The sequence below is a fragment of the Fopius arisanus genome, unplaced genomic scaffold (genome assembly GCF_000806365.1).
Source record: "Fopius arisanus strain USDA-PBARC FA_bdor unplaced genomic scaffold, ASM80636v1 scaffold00039, whole genome shotgun sequence".
Taxonomy (NCBI): Eukaryota; Metazoa; Arthropoda; class Insecta; order Hymenoptera; family Braconidae; genus Fopius; species Fopius arisanus.
This window is the reverse complement of record NW_011887778.1, coordinates 997,279-1,013,225: the sequence shown is the minus strand read 5'-3', so window position 1 is coordinate 1,013,225 and position 15,947 is coordinate 997,279. Positions and strand designations below refer to the sequence as shown.

Genomic DNA, 15,947 nt, shown 5'->3' with positions numbered 1-15,947 from the left:
CTTCAGTGATTTATTTGCATGATTAATTACTTGAACTTCTCCAGGAGGTATTCCATGAAATAATAATATCATTACCTGATTACCCGGAGCGGTACCATCCGAGTCAAGAGCCATCAGATTGATCACTGTAGTTCCAATGGGAACGTCGTCGTCGAGGGTGATTGGACGTGAAACTGTTGTGAATACCGGTGGAATATCATTGGCATCCTGAAAAAATGAATCCCCAGATTACATGTTAATCGAGTTGATCCACGATTACAGTCATGGGAATTACCGCGTGCAATTGAACAACTGATATACCTGAACATTAATGACTACTCGAGTAGTTGAACCCGGCAGATCACTCGTGTTCTCCAGCGTACCGACGATGAGAATGTGCTGGCTGTCTCTCTCGTAATCTAATCCTCGATTTGTCCGGATGATCCCGGTTTTTGGATCTATACTGAAGAGGTCAGTGTCTCCTTCCTTAATCACGTACGTGATCTGCTTCTTCGTGTCTGGATCGTCAGCCTGGAAATTATCCGAGTGTAAAAGGTGAACGAATTATTCCAGCAAGACGATGACACTCACAACAACTTGGATGACCATGTAATCGGGTACATTCTCCTTGACCCGCGCCTCATAACTACTCTGATGAAACACTGGTACCTCGTCCTCAACATCGATAACTTTCACTGTAACTGTTGCCGTTGCTAAACGATGATCTGGTGCACCATCTCGAGCAGTTACAACGAATTTATATTCCTGAATGAATAACAATAAATCACGAGCTTATTACCATGCACCATTAGCCCTCGAGAATGGATAGAGCATTAGGTTGAGAGATAACGAAATAAAATTGTTGGTAATCATGATAATGTTTATGATTCCTTGGGAATTTTTGCAGCATTAAACTCACGTGATTCTGCTCGTAATCGAGGGCTATTTTTGTGAGAACGTCGCCAGTCTCTGGATCCACAGTGAATGGTATATCATCGGGTGCGAAATACGTGACCTCAGCATTGATACCTTCATCGGCATCCTCAGCGTGCACATGTCCAATGAGTTTTCTCGCTTCACCCTCTTTCACTTGAAATTCATAAGGCAATCCCACAAACTCGGGATTCTTGTCATTAATATCCGTGACCCTGATGTTAACTGTCGCTGTACTGGACAGTCCACCGCTGTCCTCTGCCTTTATCAGCTGTTAAACCAGGAAGAATCGAGTGTTACATGACACTCTCGGGGTGGATGATGGAGAATAATGTTTGATATTCATGCTTCAACGTCGATGGCGAGGGGGACATGAGTAATGAATGGGTTGGTAGTGGGATTTTTTTTTTTTCTTACTATTTTACTTTACGCTCGATGATGTTCGACTGCCACTTACCAGCTGATAGCGCGTCAAGTCTTCCCTGTCCAACTTCCTTATAACGGTAATAACGCCTGACTTGTCACCGATCGCAAACTGCCTCAAGTCATTGCCCGAAACTATAGAGTACGAGACGGGATCGTTTTCGGGGTCCAGGGCCTGTTGATGTCCGGAATAAGGATTAAACTTTATTTAAAACATTAAAAAAAATTATGCGATGTTTTTAATTGGTTTACAGAATTAATTCATGGTAAACCAACTGAAAGTTCGTTAATCCATCGACTCTGTGGAACGTCGAAACGGAATCGCTGATTTCTCTTCAAATTTGTACTTTCAAATCAACACTAGTTCCTATGAATACGAGTTTGGCGTAAGGAACAGCATAACACGAGCTCTCTGCGCCAAGAACTCAATAAAAAATGAATAAAATCCGCAGCACCCATTAAAATATCAAATAAATCGAAGCACTCGGACGAAAAAATACGTTTCGTCTTTGAGAATTAATTTCGTAACTCCCCAGTTGCATTAAAATGTTTAGTAATTTCGTAGGAATTTTTTCAGGAACGATTCTATCCTTTTTTCAATTTAATTGATAATAAAGAAAATTGACTTGGATATTAAAAAATCGTGGAGATCCCCACCACGAGAATTATGCAAAAGTGGATGTAAAAATGTGCATACCGTAATGGTTGCAACTGTGGAATTGATGGAAGCCCCTTCGCTGACTTGCACTTCGTAAACAGGTTCCTGGAAGACAGGACTCCTCGTGTTTGGTCCAGGTATGACATTAACTTCAACAATAGTCTGTGAATACCTGCCACCCTTGTCAGTGGCTTGAACAGTGATGCTGTACTGTTCCCCAGCATTGAGCTTACGTACAGACTCGATAACACCACTTTTTGGATCAATTTTGAATTTCTGGAGTCCATTATTGGACACGTGATAAATACTGTACGTTATCGCTGAATTTTCGCCCTCATCGTTGTCAGTTGCTTCGACCTGCAACCATCAAAAATTCAATTTCAATTTTATCCCAATGCTTCAGTCCACCACTTGAATTCAAATCGAGAACAATTAATCTACTATTCAAGAACGAAATACTGAAGATGATGACTCATCGACATTTTATCCGCTATTTCTATCTTTTCAATTATATTTCAATGTTCCTGCGTCATTGAACGAGATGGAATCGATTCTCCACGGGAGATAAAACTCGGGGGCAGGAGCGATTAAAGCCACTAGATTGAATTCTAAATGCGAAAAAAATTGTCTAAATCTGAGGAATGAAGTTGATGAAAACATTGAATCGAACAGTCAGTGGTACCTTAATGACTTCCCGTCTGGCTTCTTCGCCGGCTTGAATTGTAATCGGTGGTATCATTGGCAGCTGCGGTGCATTGTCATTGACATCATTAAGCGTCACAACGAATGACAATGGAGTCGATGCTGCAGCACCTGTTTTCTCCCTGGCCACAACCTGAAATCGAAAACGTCCAGGACTCGGTGGATCGCGATCGAGATTCTCCTCATTGACAACGAGAGTTCCGGATTGATCGATTGAGAAGAAATGGGTTGTTAATTCAAATGTATAACTGGGTTTTGGATCCTCAGGTCCCTGGAGAGATAAATATAAGGATCAGTTGAATCCACTGATTTATTCATTAATTGCGTAGAAAATATATCTACCAGATCGGCATCAGAAACGGTGAGTTTGATGGGCAGTCCGGTCTTGTCAATAACTTTAGTTCCGATCGGTGCATTCTCATCAACGAAACCCTCGACTGCGGATGCAGTAATAACTGGTGGATTGCTGTCTACCGGTTTAACAGTAATCGTGAGTTTCGCCGTGGTTGAGCGTTTTGCTTCCGACACTTCGACAGCCTTTCGTGAGAAGAGAAACTTAATTATAATGTGGATCATGGTAAATGAAGCCTCGTGTATCCCAACTCGTCTCAACTCAATCGAAACTCGGAGATTAGAGTGTGAAAGTGCATTTACCTTGATGATGATATCAAACTTCTTGGTAACAGTTGTATCTACAGCTTTTATTTGCTTTACAGCACCAGTTGTTGGATTTATTTCGAAGAAATCACGATAATTCTCGGGCTTGCCACTCAAAAATGAGTATTGAATTGGGGCATTTATGCTGTCCATGTCGATTGCTTGGATTTTCTCAGGTGATATGTTGAGTATTCCAGACAGTACACCACTGGATACCTGATTAATGAGATCAGAGGAGGCAGATTGTGAATACATGTATCCTGCATTAGGTGGCCATGTTTAATACGGTTCAGTGCAAATCGAGCCAATTTACCGTATCAGTTGAATTTTTTCATTATTACTACTCTTTACTTGAAAAATATTTTGCCCACAAATTGGGGAGAGCCTCGGGTGCGCTGCTCTCCTCGACTTCCATGTTCTGATTTCTTATCAATTCACTCCGATCATAATTATTAACATTACACCCTCATTACTTGGAGCTTTCTAAGTGAAACAGTTAATCAACGTCAGAGTGACGTTGAATCATTGAATATTTCCTTTTAACTGATTAATTTAACATGCGAAATTATTCCGAATTGTAATAAAATCAGACAAAATCCGAGGGACAAAATGAGATTTTTTTTTACTGCGCATATTCAATTGAATCATCTCTCAGAACTACTCCGCAGTTCCTGTAATTTTTTAGAAAACTCTGGGGTAATTATTCATATGAATAATCTCAGGGCAAATTGCAGAAGAAGTTGTTCTTGCTCCGTTACCATCAATTCATGAGCGTTACTTCAAACTTCAGGAGTGAGCTAATTAATAAACGTGAAATGGGAGAAGACAAATCTATTCAGACGGCTTTTGCATAATTTGCATTTGTCAAATAAAATAAATGGAAAATTGTTTGGATAGTGAATTGAACGCACCGAGGCAGAGTACTCGGTGTTGATGCACGCTCCATCCAGCAGCATGCAGCCGGTGTAGATAAACGATGGATCCTGATCGTCATCGTCCCTTATGTTCACTGTTAACGTTGTAGTGGACGTAAATCTCTCTGAGACATTTCTCGCCCGATCCTGCAATGACAAATTGATTGGCTACCAATTAGTTGTGACCAGTAGCGCATGGAAAAAAAAAACGAGGGACCAGGTACCGATCGGCTGATGTAATCGGTGTAAAGGTCTGGAGAAAAATTGTGCAGTCATGTTTAACAAGCGTGCGAGGGTATTCCATGAATTTCAATCGATTTACAGAACAAATGATCAAGCTGATAAATTATTAAACGCCCTTTGCAGAAATCGAGGGTGACGGTTATTGAAGTTTAATTTAAGTTCTGGTTTACAATTTTTTTTTATGAACTATTTGAAAATATAATAATTGTCGGATCAGTTTTAATTATTAATAAATGATAATAACCTATCATTCCAATTTTTTAGAATGAAATGCATTTCGAGCAAAGGCTTCATCAAGAGATTATGTTTTACCGCAAATTTTTGTTCGGGCAATTAAAATTTTGGTAATTGATTAATGGGAAAAGTGTTTTTTTAAAGGTAGAGTAGAGAGTAGTTCTGGTTTTTTATATTTGCAAATAACGCTTAGGGAATGATTTTTATGGCGAGAATGAGGAAGAGTGGAGTTAATAAAAAAAGAAATGATAATTGACGCGGGATGAGGAGCGCGGAGTTGGCGAATGGAAGATATCTTCCATTATGAGAACTCAATCATCTGCAGTCAGGCATTGGTAATGCTATGTTATTTAATTCTCAGTCGGCGGTTTTAAATTATTAGGTAACCCGGTCACATTGTCCAAGCAATTGTGCTGCCTTTGTCAGCACCAATAATCCACGTCATGCCATTTCGCCGATCATTTATTTACTTCATTAACCGATTGATCGCAAAACCGTAAATTTCAATCTGATGCCAAAAAAATTGTACCGCCAATTAAAAAAAAAATATCTACCGAATAATTTTTTGGGAAATTTCAAAATTCATGTTTCTCCCAAAAAATTGAGGATTTTTGTTAAACAGAAATCTGAAACTTAAATATTTCACATTTTTTTTATTCGACCCCCAGAGGAATGGCGCTCCCTTGCCGATTTTTGATGGACAATTTATTTAATTGAAGTTATTTTACAGCGAGGGGAATGACTCGAAGTTAACATGATATACTCGGTAATTATAAAGATATAATGTTTGTTGGATCGATGTTTATGGATACGCGAGAGTCCGTGGGAGTGAACAATTGAGAAAACAAAGGATAGATCAAGATTGATGGAATAATGAAGCTAGACTGGAATAGAATGACGTTGACATCAGCTGGGCGTCGACCCAGGTGGCATTCCATGGGTCTCCACTCACCGTTGATTCAGTAGTTCCTTCAATTGCAACCGTCGGATTCATTAATGTTGAGAACAGTAACACTTTCACTAGATTTAATAGCCCCATTTCAAGCAGTCCCTCTAGTTTCAACGAGTAAAAAAAAAATGATGGACAAATATTTCCTCCTGAAATCCTCAGTCGAAATTGTCACAGCATATTAGGACCAGTAATTAATTTTATTTACATTCTTGCAGTTTCACATTTTCGCATTTTTTTATTTTTTCATTTTTTCATTTTTTCATTTTTTCATTTTTTCATTTTTGTATTATTGCATCATTGCATCATTGCATCATTGCATTTTTTTGGGAGACACTTCTTTCGTTTGACTCCTGGCAAAAGAAGGAGGAATAATGAATAAATAAAGGGGCCTTGTTCTGGGAATCATATTTGTAATAAGGGAGAGCGTGGAAAATGAAGAAATTGAGATGGGATTTTTATTGGTTTACGAGTGCTTTGAGTTTTATTAGGTATCGCATTTTCTTATTTACGCCGAAAGGACGTTGGGTTGCCATTTTTCTGTCGTTCGTATTCGCAGGAATCCCTTGAAATCGATATCACCGTTATAGCCGTCCTACAACGACCTCTCGACCTATCTGATATTTGATATTAGCACATAATAAACAATAGCTCCTCGGGGAGGTGTTATTTCTCGATTCATCCCACACTCGGATTTCCATGTTTGTTGAGACAGCATTTCTCACGTGTCATAACTGCGGTTTATGGAAAAATTTCAAAAGATATTCACTAGACGAATTCGTTCATTCGCGAAAACCGTTTTGTAAACTATTTTCCCCGGAATAGCTTTCGGGTAATTCGAGATTTCCTCCTGCTGCTCGCAATTCAATTTTCCTGGATTTTTATTGAAATCAAAAATTTCAGGACACTCGTCACCAGATCGAATATAAAAATTCACTCTGAGTAATTTCCAGTCAGCCGTGCATAAAATTTCAATTTTTATTTGAGAAGTCATTGCCAAACTTCTCAATTATTAATTTTATTCTATTTTATTTTATCATTAGTTAATGACTCACAAATTTTCACAGTCGTGAGTCTTTTTTCAAAATTCTTTGGCAAAGTTTTGGGAATTTTTCCAAAGTCTACTGAGACTGCGGGGAAATTTTTCCACGGCGATAAACCTTTCCGAGACATTGAATAATAAAAGGTGAAAACGGTACATGTTGTTACGTCAATTTTATTAGCCGCTCCTCAGGAATTCGTAAAGATAACTTGTCAAATGAGAAGACACCGGTAATAACTCCTCAACTTTACTTAGATAAGTTGATGAAGGTTTCGATAACAGAATGATAATTTCCGGAAAAGATTGGAAAATGGGTTAATTGATTTTGCTTCCCTCGACAAACGGATTACCCCGCGACATGAGATGTCCAGGATTTCAAATCTTCCCACGAAATGTAAGAAATAAAAAATGAAATTCCAAGGAAGCGATGATGAAACCTGGAGGCCGGTTTTTCCAGAGATTAAACGGGTTTCACACCTCCGAGCTGCCCAGCCATTACCAACGGCAGCAGCCAATAAAAGTCAATCTCAATTTTAATCTGGAAATATTGACCATCGATTGATGTATTACATTTTTCACCACAAAATGATAACCCACGGGACACACCGCACCAAGACAATTTCCGGAAATAACTCTCAAGATTTTGCGCAATCACCTCATAACCGTTTTACGATCCTGATCAGATTACTCTCCGTGGATGGAGTATCAATAGGAATGACTTGGAACATCACCCACGCATTCTGCTCTCCTGCTACTCATTCATTTCCCCGATCAGCCGATTGGCATTAACGTCGAGATTTCCATACTACAGAATTCCCCAGGTATTGAAAACTCATCAAATTCTCGCTGAGAAAATTTATACTGTCTTTACAAAAACAATTCCCGATATTGCAAGATGAAAAAGAAAAAAAAATCACGCTTAACCGATTTTCAGAATTTTTTCGTTTCCGGCTTCGAGGCTTACCCTTACGACCACCCGAGATATTTCGAGATCGATTTTATTTTTCAAGTAAATAATCTTCTTCACTCGTGACTATTATGGAACTGAATGTCTTATCACCGAGTCGTGCAATCTATTGTCCCAGGACATGATTAAAATTCCTGAGGTCTCATAACACTTAATCACTCCATTCAAAACCTCACAACTTTCCCATTCAAATTCCGTCATAAAGATTAGGTGATTCACCTCCACTCCAGATTGGGCCCGCACACCCCGAGAAAAAAATATTTCCGCAAATTAAATTCACTTTTACTAGAAGATTGATGGAAGAATTTAAATGGGAATTTCATGTTGACAGATTGATCGCAAGTCTATCTTAAAAATAATGATAAGATTTACCCTGACGCTTATTGAAAGTCACAATGTTTTAATTCTCACCACGAGGTTGAAATTCAAATTTCTCTGATATTTCCCTCGCGTTAATTCTCATGGAGCAATTCAACATAAATATTAATTAGCGCATATTAATTAGCGCAAAGACCGCACACGGGTGTTCCAGTGAAAGTTTAGCGCATAATCTTTATGGGTCCCTCGGTTTTTCATAATTTTATTATTGAAAAGGTAAGGAAACCGGGAATTCACTCTAACAACTTGGAAAACCAGACGGTGACTAATGCACTTGCATATCTGCCCACTGATATCCCGTGTTGAAGAAGTGTCCGTACATAGACAATTCTTAACTGCTCCTATTCGCCGAACCAAAGTCGTAAAAATACATTCAAAGCCTGGAATTTGGTCAAGGTAATACCTCGAAGAAACAAGAAATTAAGTTAGCGCTTTATTAATGTATAAAACTACGCTGTTAAAACTTTCGTCTGTCTCCACCACTGACTCCCGGAAATTTTTACGTTTCCGTATCCAACTCCCACTAAAATTTCATGTCCGCAAATAGAAACGCCTTCCGAATTCAGTTTCAATTGAAAAAGTTCACGAAATTTATCATTCACCTCGAAAGTTCAAGATAATTGAATTTTCCTTGAATCTTCAAGACGTCTAATTCGCGAATGAAGAATTAAATTCCCCGGAAATTTATCGTATAATTTCCAACGAGTGTAGAAATTGGGAAATCGAAGAAAAAAGTCTCTGAATTTCCTCAATTTTCCCTCAACCAATAATGAGAATAATTTGAATTTCCAACTCCCACAATTTTTTAAATGACAAAATCCGATAAAATTACCACGCCAGATATTTTCACGACTCTCGTCGCATAAATGTCCGCGAAAAATCTGAAACACCGATAAGAAAGTTTCATAAACCGATTTTTCACTTTGGTATCAGCAAATGGAAATGCCAGATCACGAGAAATTATGAACTATCGAAGGTCTGTGTGACGATGTGTAATCTACATCGGCTCATGCATAAACAGTGCAATGCGATAGAGTGCATTGAAATAATATGAGCCAAAGGCATTAAATGGACAGTAGACAAAGTATAAAATATCGAGGGAGGCGGTATGCAAATGGTAATGTGGGGATAGCTGACTAGCCAACGACGTGCATTTGCACAATTTGCAGTGGTCATCGTGTCTCATTTCAAGTTTTACAGGTACTCTGGGAATGAGGATGAATGATAATGACAGGGATAATTATATCCGCAATAGAAAAAATATGAATTCTGATAATTTCAGGGAAGACACCTGTGGTCTCGAATGGTCTAGGGAGAATACTAATATGGCAGCGGTGAGTCACGTGCTGCCCACATGACCAACGTCATCAGCACCGGTTTTCCAGTTTTAAATGTCGTAGAAACACTTTTTTTTAAACATTCAATTGGATCTCGAGCGAGATAACACCGCGGCTTGCTCTAATGCATTATTCAAGGATAAATCCTTCCGGGAATAGTGGAAAAATCCACACCTGATCCAGAGTCCATGACTCCAACCGGAGATTTTAGTTTTCCCCTGACAGAGCTTTTTCCTTCGCTCTCTTCTTCCTGATAAATCACTGAATTTTTGTCGACTCTTCTAGTGTTTCATTCGCGCTGATGACTTGAGCATTAAGGACGCGACAATAGTCTCGGAAAATCTCGAGAGGAAAAATTGGAACGGGTTAAAACGTCGCGGATGGAGTGGCGCCAGAATTTTCCATCGGTTGGTTCCAATTACCCGGATTCTGGGCGACGTCCAGGAGTGAAAAATTAAATTGAAGGATTTATCGGTGATTGTTCAGTCGATCATAAAACTTGAGGTGATCTTCTTGAGGATAAAAATTCCTTGACTCACCGATGCCAGAATCGTTACGAGATATCTCTGGGTTTTCTCGAAATCCAGGGTACGGTTGACAGTGACTTGTCCCTGGTGTGGTAAATTAATGCTAAAGTAACCATAACCATCGGCGGTCGTTATTCTGTCTCTTCCAACTCCATTGCTGTTGCCGATTCCACTTCCATCACCGGGTGCTATCGAGTACTCGACAAGTTCATTGACACCGGCGTCAGCATCAGTTGCAACGACATTCTGGAATATCGTTGAGCCAACTGGTGTCAGCTGTAAACAATAAAATAAAAATTATTCGTATTGAGTTTATGTGGCGCCATAAAATCACTGTACAAAGACCAGAGAACAAGAATGAAAAAAGTTTTGGGGAAATTATTTTCTCATTAACAATTTTAACAATTCAAAATATCATCTCCAATAAAATAAGGAATACGAAAAAATACGACAGACAATAAAAAAATTAATTGTGACACTCGGAGAATTAGTAGATGTGGCAGAATCTCCGAATGCATCAGCAGTAAAATAAATATTGAATGAAAATTCTCCGTAAATAAAACAAACTGTCCCTCTCCAAAAAATACTTTTATCATTTCCCCACGGTGTGTAATTTTTTTTGCTGACGTGGGAATGCGCGTCAAATTGTGGCAACTTGAAACCGGTATACACATCGTCTGTCGTAATGACTCGAAACTCAACGCAATTCTATTATAACGGTTTTTGATATGCGGAAAAGGCGATAGAATTTCATAATTTTTTGTCTAGATTTTATTTAATATATAACTCGTCATCCCATGGCTTGTTAAAATCATTCCACGTGCCGAGCCGCCGATGCCCAGACATATTTTGCAATTACGCGCCCTCTCATGGCTAATTAAACTCGTGATGCAACAATTTCACGAGAGGATTTAAAAAAAAACTCGAGCATTAACACAACGTCAGTTTCTTCAGCGATAGTCCTCACTGTCAATTTTTTTGTCCGAGTGAAGGTGGATGTCTCGCAAGTGTAATCGCTGTACATTACGAGCTTAATCACCTGGAGAACCCGGTTCAACGATCTAAACACTCTGAAACGGTTACCAGAGCTGTTCATGATAGTAATAAAAGTATTAACGATTGTCGCTGTGAACCCTTGAAACATGAACGATATTTCAAGAGCGAAATTCCACAAATTCCACAGCTGTTTGGTTTTTTTTATTTAAACAGACTCACCTCAGGTACTGTAACTTCATACGGTGTGTTGACAAATTTGGGTGCATTATCATTGATATCAGACACCCTGACGATGACGGGAATTATTCTCTTCTTGCTCGTTGATTTAACAGTACAAGCCAACTGTAAATTACCAAAAAAATAGAGTTTATTCATCAATGTCAGGGTATTTCGATCAGGTGGTTTGTTAAGCATGAACTGACAGCCACCTGCCTGCTGTTTGTCTCGGGAGAATAGCTCAGAGGAAGGGGAAAAAATATGACTCTCTGGAATGAAGCAAAATAACGAGATTCACGAACCGTTAGAGCGTCTGCAGGAACAGAGCTGTTGTATTGAGCGAATGAGCGGGCATTTTCTCTCGTTGGCAATTCATTAGTACTTTGGAAAAATATAAAAGTCCAAGATTCACCGAGGAAATTTATAATGCAACCGCAACTCGGAGAGTATTTAGATAAAGCAATTCGATTCGGTGTTATTTTCTCGAAGCGGTGTATTGGTTCTTCGGTTTTTCAATGAATTATACATTTTTATAGTCTTGTGTTTATGTTTCTAAATTTTTTTCTCAAAGTTCGGGGAATAATTGATAATTTATGGAAATTTATTTACCTGAAACACAACGTGAGACAAATTCTCGGTGTCTCTGTCCAATGGCTTCAGCAGACGGAGTTTTTTTCCATCGAGGGTGAAGAGGGGTGCCTTTCCCGGGAATATTAACTCCAGGGTGGTCTCATTGTACGGATTCCCCGAGACCGGAAGCTCCTCTGGCACGGTTGGTTGGTCGTAGGCTGTCGATTTAATAAAAACGGCAAATTGAGAATAATTCTCTGGATTAAGTTTCTTTAAAAAAAAAACTAATTACACCGAAACTCATGAAATTCATTTATTCCACCCAGAAAATTATTCCAATTTAATTGTTCGACGATCAAGGAAAATATATCACACCAGAAAATATATCAATATAGAATAATTTCTGGATGTGATTTAATACGAGATATCCGAGTAAAAAAATAATTGCAATCGGAATATTTTTGCCAAATTTTCAAAAAAAAATCTAGAAAACTTTTCAGTGGAATGATTTCTTTGGAATCGATTGTATCCGAATTGAAGTACTGAAATATTTCTCACATCGGAGGCAACAGACGATAAATCATGCCTCCGTGAAATCCATTGAGAATCTAAAATTATCTGAAACGAACAGATATTGATTTAAGATTTAATGAGCCAACTCCTGATGGATCAGCTGGAGTTAATGATCATCAGCATGTGGAATGGCGTTGCTGATGCAGCTGGACTCTAGATTATGATCGAACTTAACAAATGAGGTGGCCATGGTGGTAGGCAGGTATATCACGACTGGAATGATGGGGCCCAGTTCACAGTATATCCAAGGAGCATCGTAAAACTGCTTCCTGGCACCCATTGCACAGCCAGGGAAAATTACTTCCTCATGCGAAGCCTCATTGATTCCAATGTATGAGAGATAATTGATGTTCCTCGAATAGGGGCTACTCAATCGACTCTCGAGTCTCCGTGACATCTAATTCCTTCATGAACTGGAAAACTACGATAACTGGATTTCGCATGGAGTCTGTTATCTCGTGAATAACCAGAAATACAGAAATTTTTATAAATATCTTTTTTGCAGAGCAGTAAATGACCTAAAAAAAAGATTTCTATAAAAATTTCAATACCTCTACTCATTCAGCAGATATTCATACGTGATTGAGACTGAGTCGAATGCAGTTATCGTAGTTCGCCGATTTTCACGGATTCATAGAGCGATTATATTAATAATATTATTGTTTTGAAAAATAGTGAAGAAGTCATTGATTTCGCGAGATATATTGTGAAATAATAGTGGACATTTAGTGTCAGTGCGAATTATCGAAATGCACTAGCAGCTTTCACCGTATCTTCGAGATGGAATTTTTTTTTTAATCGAGGAGTGAGATTCCTATCGCTGTAAAACGGAGATATGATAGTCTAATAAAATTGAGTTGCCTACGACAAGGGCTTAACAAAGCTACATCATGAATAATTTATGATCAAAGTGCAGTGGATGAAGAGGAAGAGAGAAGACGACTGGTAAAATCCGTGTCCTCGGGGATCAGACAGAGTCATCGTGGTGTACATAAGCGTGAGCATGTACTTAGAATCATGATGCCATGAGGCTTGGCACCTTTCTAAACTTTATGCGAATGTCCATCCAGCAGTCGGGGTGAATTTGATGAACGTCATAGTTTCATATCTAATGTACTCACCACTGCCTCGACTCTCCTCGATGTCTAGGATGATGTTGGCCTGTCCTGTCGACTCCTCGCATAATCCTGAAATCGAAAAACAAAAAGAAAAATTACATCAGATGTCAGCAACAAAAGTAAATAATTATTTGGGCTAATTATATGACACTAGTTCAACTTCATGAGAAATTTATGAATGCCGAGTCCCAGAGAACTGTAAAAAAAGAGAAAACGTCATGTTTTTATTATTGGAATCTTTTTCTCACGCGATTCTATTTCTTTTCGATTGAATCATTCGAAATTTCACTTCATTATGCAAAGAAATTAATTGAATTCGTAAAACAGGATTTAAAGACGTAAAAAGTGAAATCAAAAGTCGATTAATTCTCGTAATACCCAGTTTGCCATTAAATTTCTACAAATATGTAATCTTATCGCTGCGACCGGTAATTAATTCAGTGAATAATTAAAAAATACAGCAGGGATACAATTGGGCAAAAAATTGAATGTCAATTGGCTGTGATTTTATGGACTAGTTGACATTTCAGGTGAATTTTAATTAAACATTCGAGCGTTAAATGTTGGTTTTCTCATTTTTCGTGCGTTAATAGTCTGTGGGATAATAAAAGTGAACAGTGAAAATGAAATCTCCAACGCACCTGTGGAATAGGTTGAAATGTAATACTAGATGGGTGGAAGAAAGAAGCACTAACACTTCCTGCGCAACCGTAATTAGATGCATTTGCAATGAGTTATTGGATAATCAAAATTTACCGTTCAAAAACGCCTCTAACTGTCGAGTCGATATGGAGTTCCGACATCGTGCAGCCCACACGTGACTGTCTGTTCACCATTTTTCATGTTGCTTTTATTTATCTTTATTGGGGCCCTTTTTTATGTGACCTTTATCACGTCGACATCGTCGACGTTTCGTAATAAAATGTATCCGCTATTTATCGCCGGAAGCGCTGGAAATTTGAGAACAATTTCCCTCCGAATATCGAGAATTTTCCATTTAAAATTTCCCTCCACGAAAATATTTTCCGAGGAATTTTTCTGAAGGATATTTCATCCAGAAAATTACCGTAACCGAGAATTTCCGTCTCCACTTGAATCCAGAAAAAAAAAATTATAAAAACTGTGCAAAGAATTTATATTATTCTTCCAATAAAAAAAAATGCGATATTGATGAATTTTCCGGTAATTGTAATCGAAGCTGGAGGAAAAGGTCATGGAAAGAGAAATGGAATGAATAAAATGAAGCGAAGATGCGAGGTACAATCGATGTTTTTCTACTGGAGACCGGAAGGAATTGTAAGTGGAAAAGTTCGACTTGGGTGAGACATCGTCAGTAGATTGTCCCCGCGTATCCAGTAAAAATCTAGAAATGGGAAAGAGGAGTCGAGGAAAATGTCATCACATTGAAATCCCGTGAAAGAAAAAAATGCGGAATGAACTGGTAGGGGAATGGAGAGGAGCGGCATCATCGCGGGCACATCCTCGTGCACAATGCTCCAGGGTATCTGCCATTATAGTTGTACCAGGAGTTTAACCTTTCAACTGAAGAGGCAGAAAATCTAGTTCCAGTGTTTGAGAGGCTACCCTTTGTTGGCTCACTAAATTTCCTCTCATCATTTTTTATCAGGATAGCAACAGTCTTTGCAAAATGTTCAATCATCTGCCAGTGCATGACTTTCTAGATATAATCAACTCCACCGAAATTGAAATGAAGAAATTATTCTAAGACCAAAAAATTGACGACGAAAAAATCTGAAATGGGGATAACTAATGGATTAATAAATAATAAATGCAAATGGAATGAAAAAAATGAATTTATTGTGTTGAGATGTTGGAAATAACAGGGCGAAGCAGTTAATGTCTTCTGAGTTTTGGCTGAAATTTCCGAAAGGCTATTCCCTTGGGCGAAATCCTTTGTGGTGAAATCAGGAACAATTGCCTCAATTTGAGACACTTTTTCAACTGGGAATAAAGAATAAAATTGCTGTGTGAAGAGGTAGCGGTTGTTTTACGACGACAATTTATGAAAATCATAGCTGTGAGCCGTCAAAACAAATGGATCCATCTGGAGAACATTCCACACCTCAAAGTAAGCGTTTATTGCTATTAGTGAGGCATCGTGTGATGACCCATAATCCAGCTGATTTTTTTTTAAGGGGAAAAGAAGAAATGCCGGCAGACAGCAGACCCTGAAGAGAATCTCTTCCGCATTACAAAGAACGGGGACTTCCCATTTCCTGTTGGCATCCGAAAATAGATTAAATTCCCGAACAGAAAGTTGAATGTGCGGCAATAGCTTTTATGGAGATTGTACCAGTAGAATATATTCATGCACTGAAGAATTATTAAATTGCTCCGCATCCTTATATTCCATGGAATTTCGTTACTGAATAATCCGAAATTTCCAAAAAAAAAAAAAATTGGAGAACAAAAAATCGTTTTTGGAAAATTGTCAAAAAAATTTTCCGGTACAAAAATTATTGGAAGCGGGTAATTTGGAATTTGAAAAAAAATTCCGACCAGTTTTATTT

The 15,947-nt window shown here is 38.4% G+C and overlaps 1 protein-coding gene across 3 annotated transcripts in view; it reads right to left on the bottom strand.

Moving 5' to 3' along the window:
* Cad99C (cadherin-99C) overlaps positions 1-15,947 on the bottom strand; it is a 66,141-nt gene that overhangs the window by 4,400 nt on the left and 45,794 nt on the right. The window contains exons 3-16 of one of the 3 annotated variants that reach the window (XM_011304865.1): positions 13,420-13,485; positions 11,765-11,943; positions 11,159-11,281; positions 9,956-10,219; positions 4,264-4,413; positions 3,350-3,568; positions 3,038-3,232; positions 2,676-2,966; positions 2,033-2,350; positions 1,370-1,510; positions 899-1,183; positions 571-744; positions 301-510; positions 76-207 (exon numbers count right to left, since the gene is read on the bottom strand). In XM_011304865.1, coding sequence (XP_011303167.1) covers positions 76-207; positions 301-510; positions 571-744; positions 899-1,183; positions 1,370-1,510; positions 2,033-2,350; positions 2,676-2,966; positions 3,038-3,232; positions 3,350-3,568; positions 4,264-4,413; positions 9,956-10,219; positions 11,159-11,281; positions 11,765-11,943; positions 13,420-13,485 — 2,747 coding nt within the window. Of the gene's footprint in view, positions 1-75; positions 208-300; positions 511-570; positions 745-898; positions 1,184-1,369; positions 1,511-2,032; positions 2,351-2,675; positions 2,967-3,037; positions 3,233-3,349; positions 3,569-4,263; positions 4,414-5,695; positions 5,912-8,112; positions 8,327-9,955; positions 10,220-11,158; positions 11,282-11,764; positions 11,944-13,419; positions 13,486-15,947 lie in introns of those variants that run through there. The other 2 variants (XM_011304868.1, XM_011304867.1) reach the window with 2 other exon arrangements.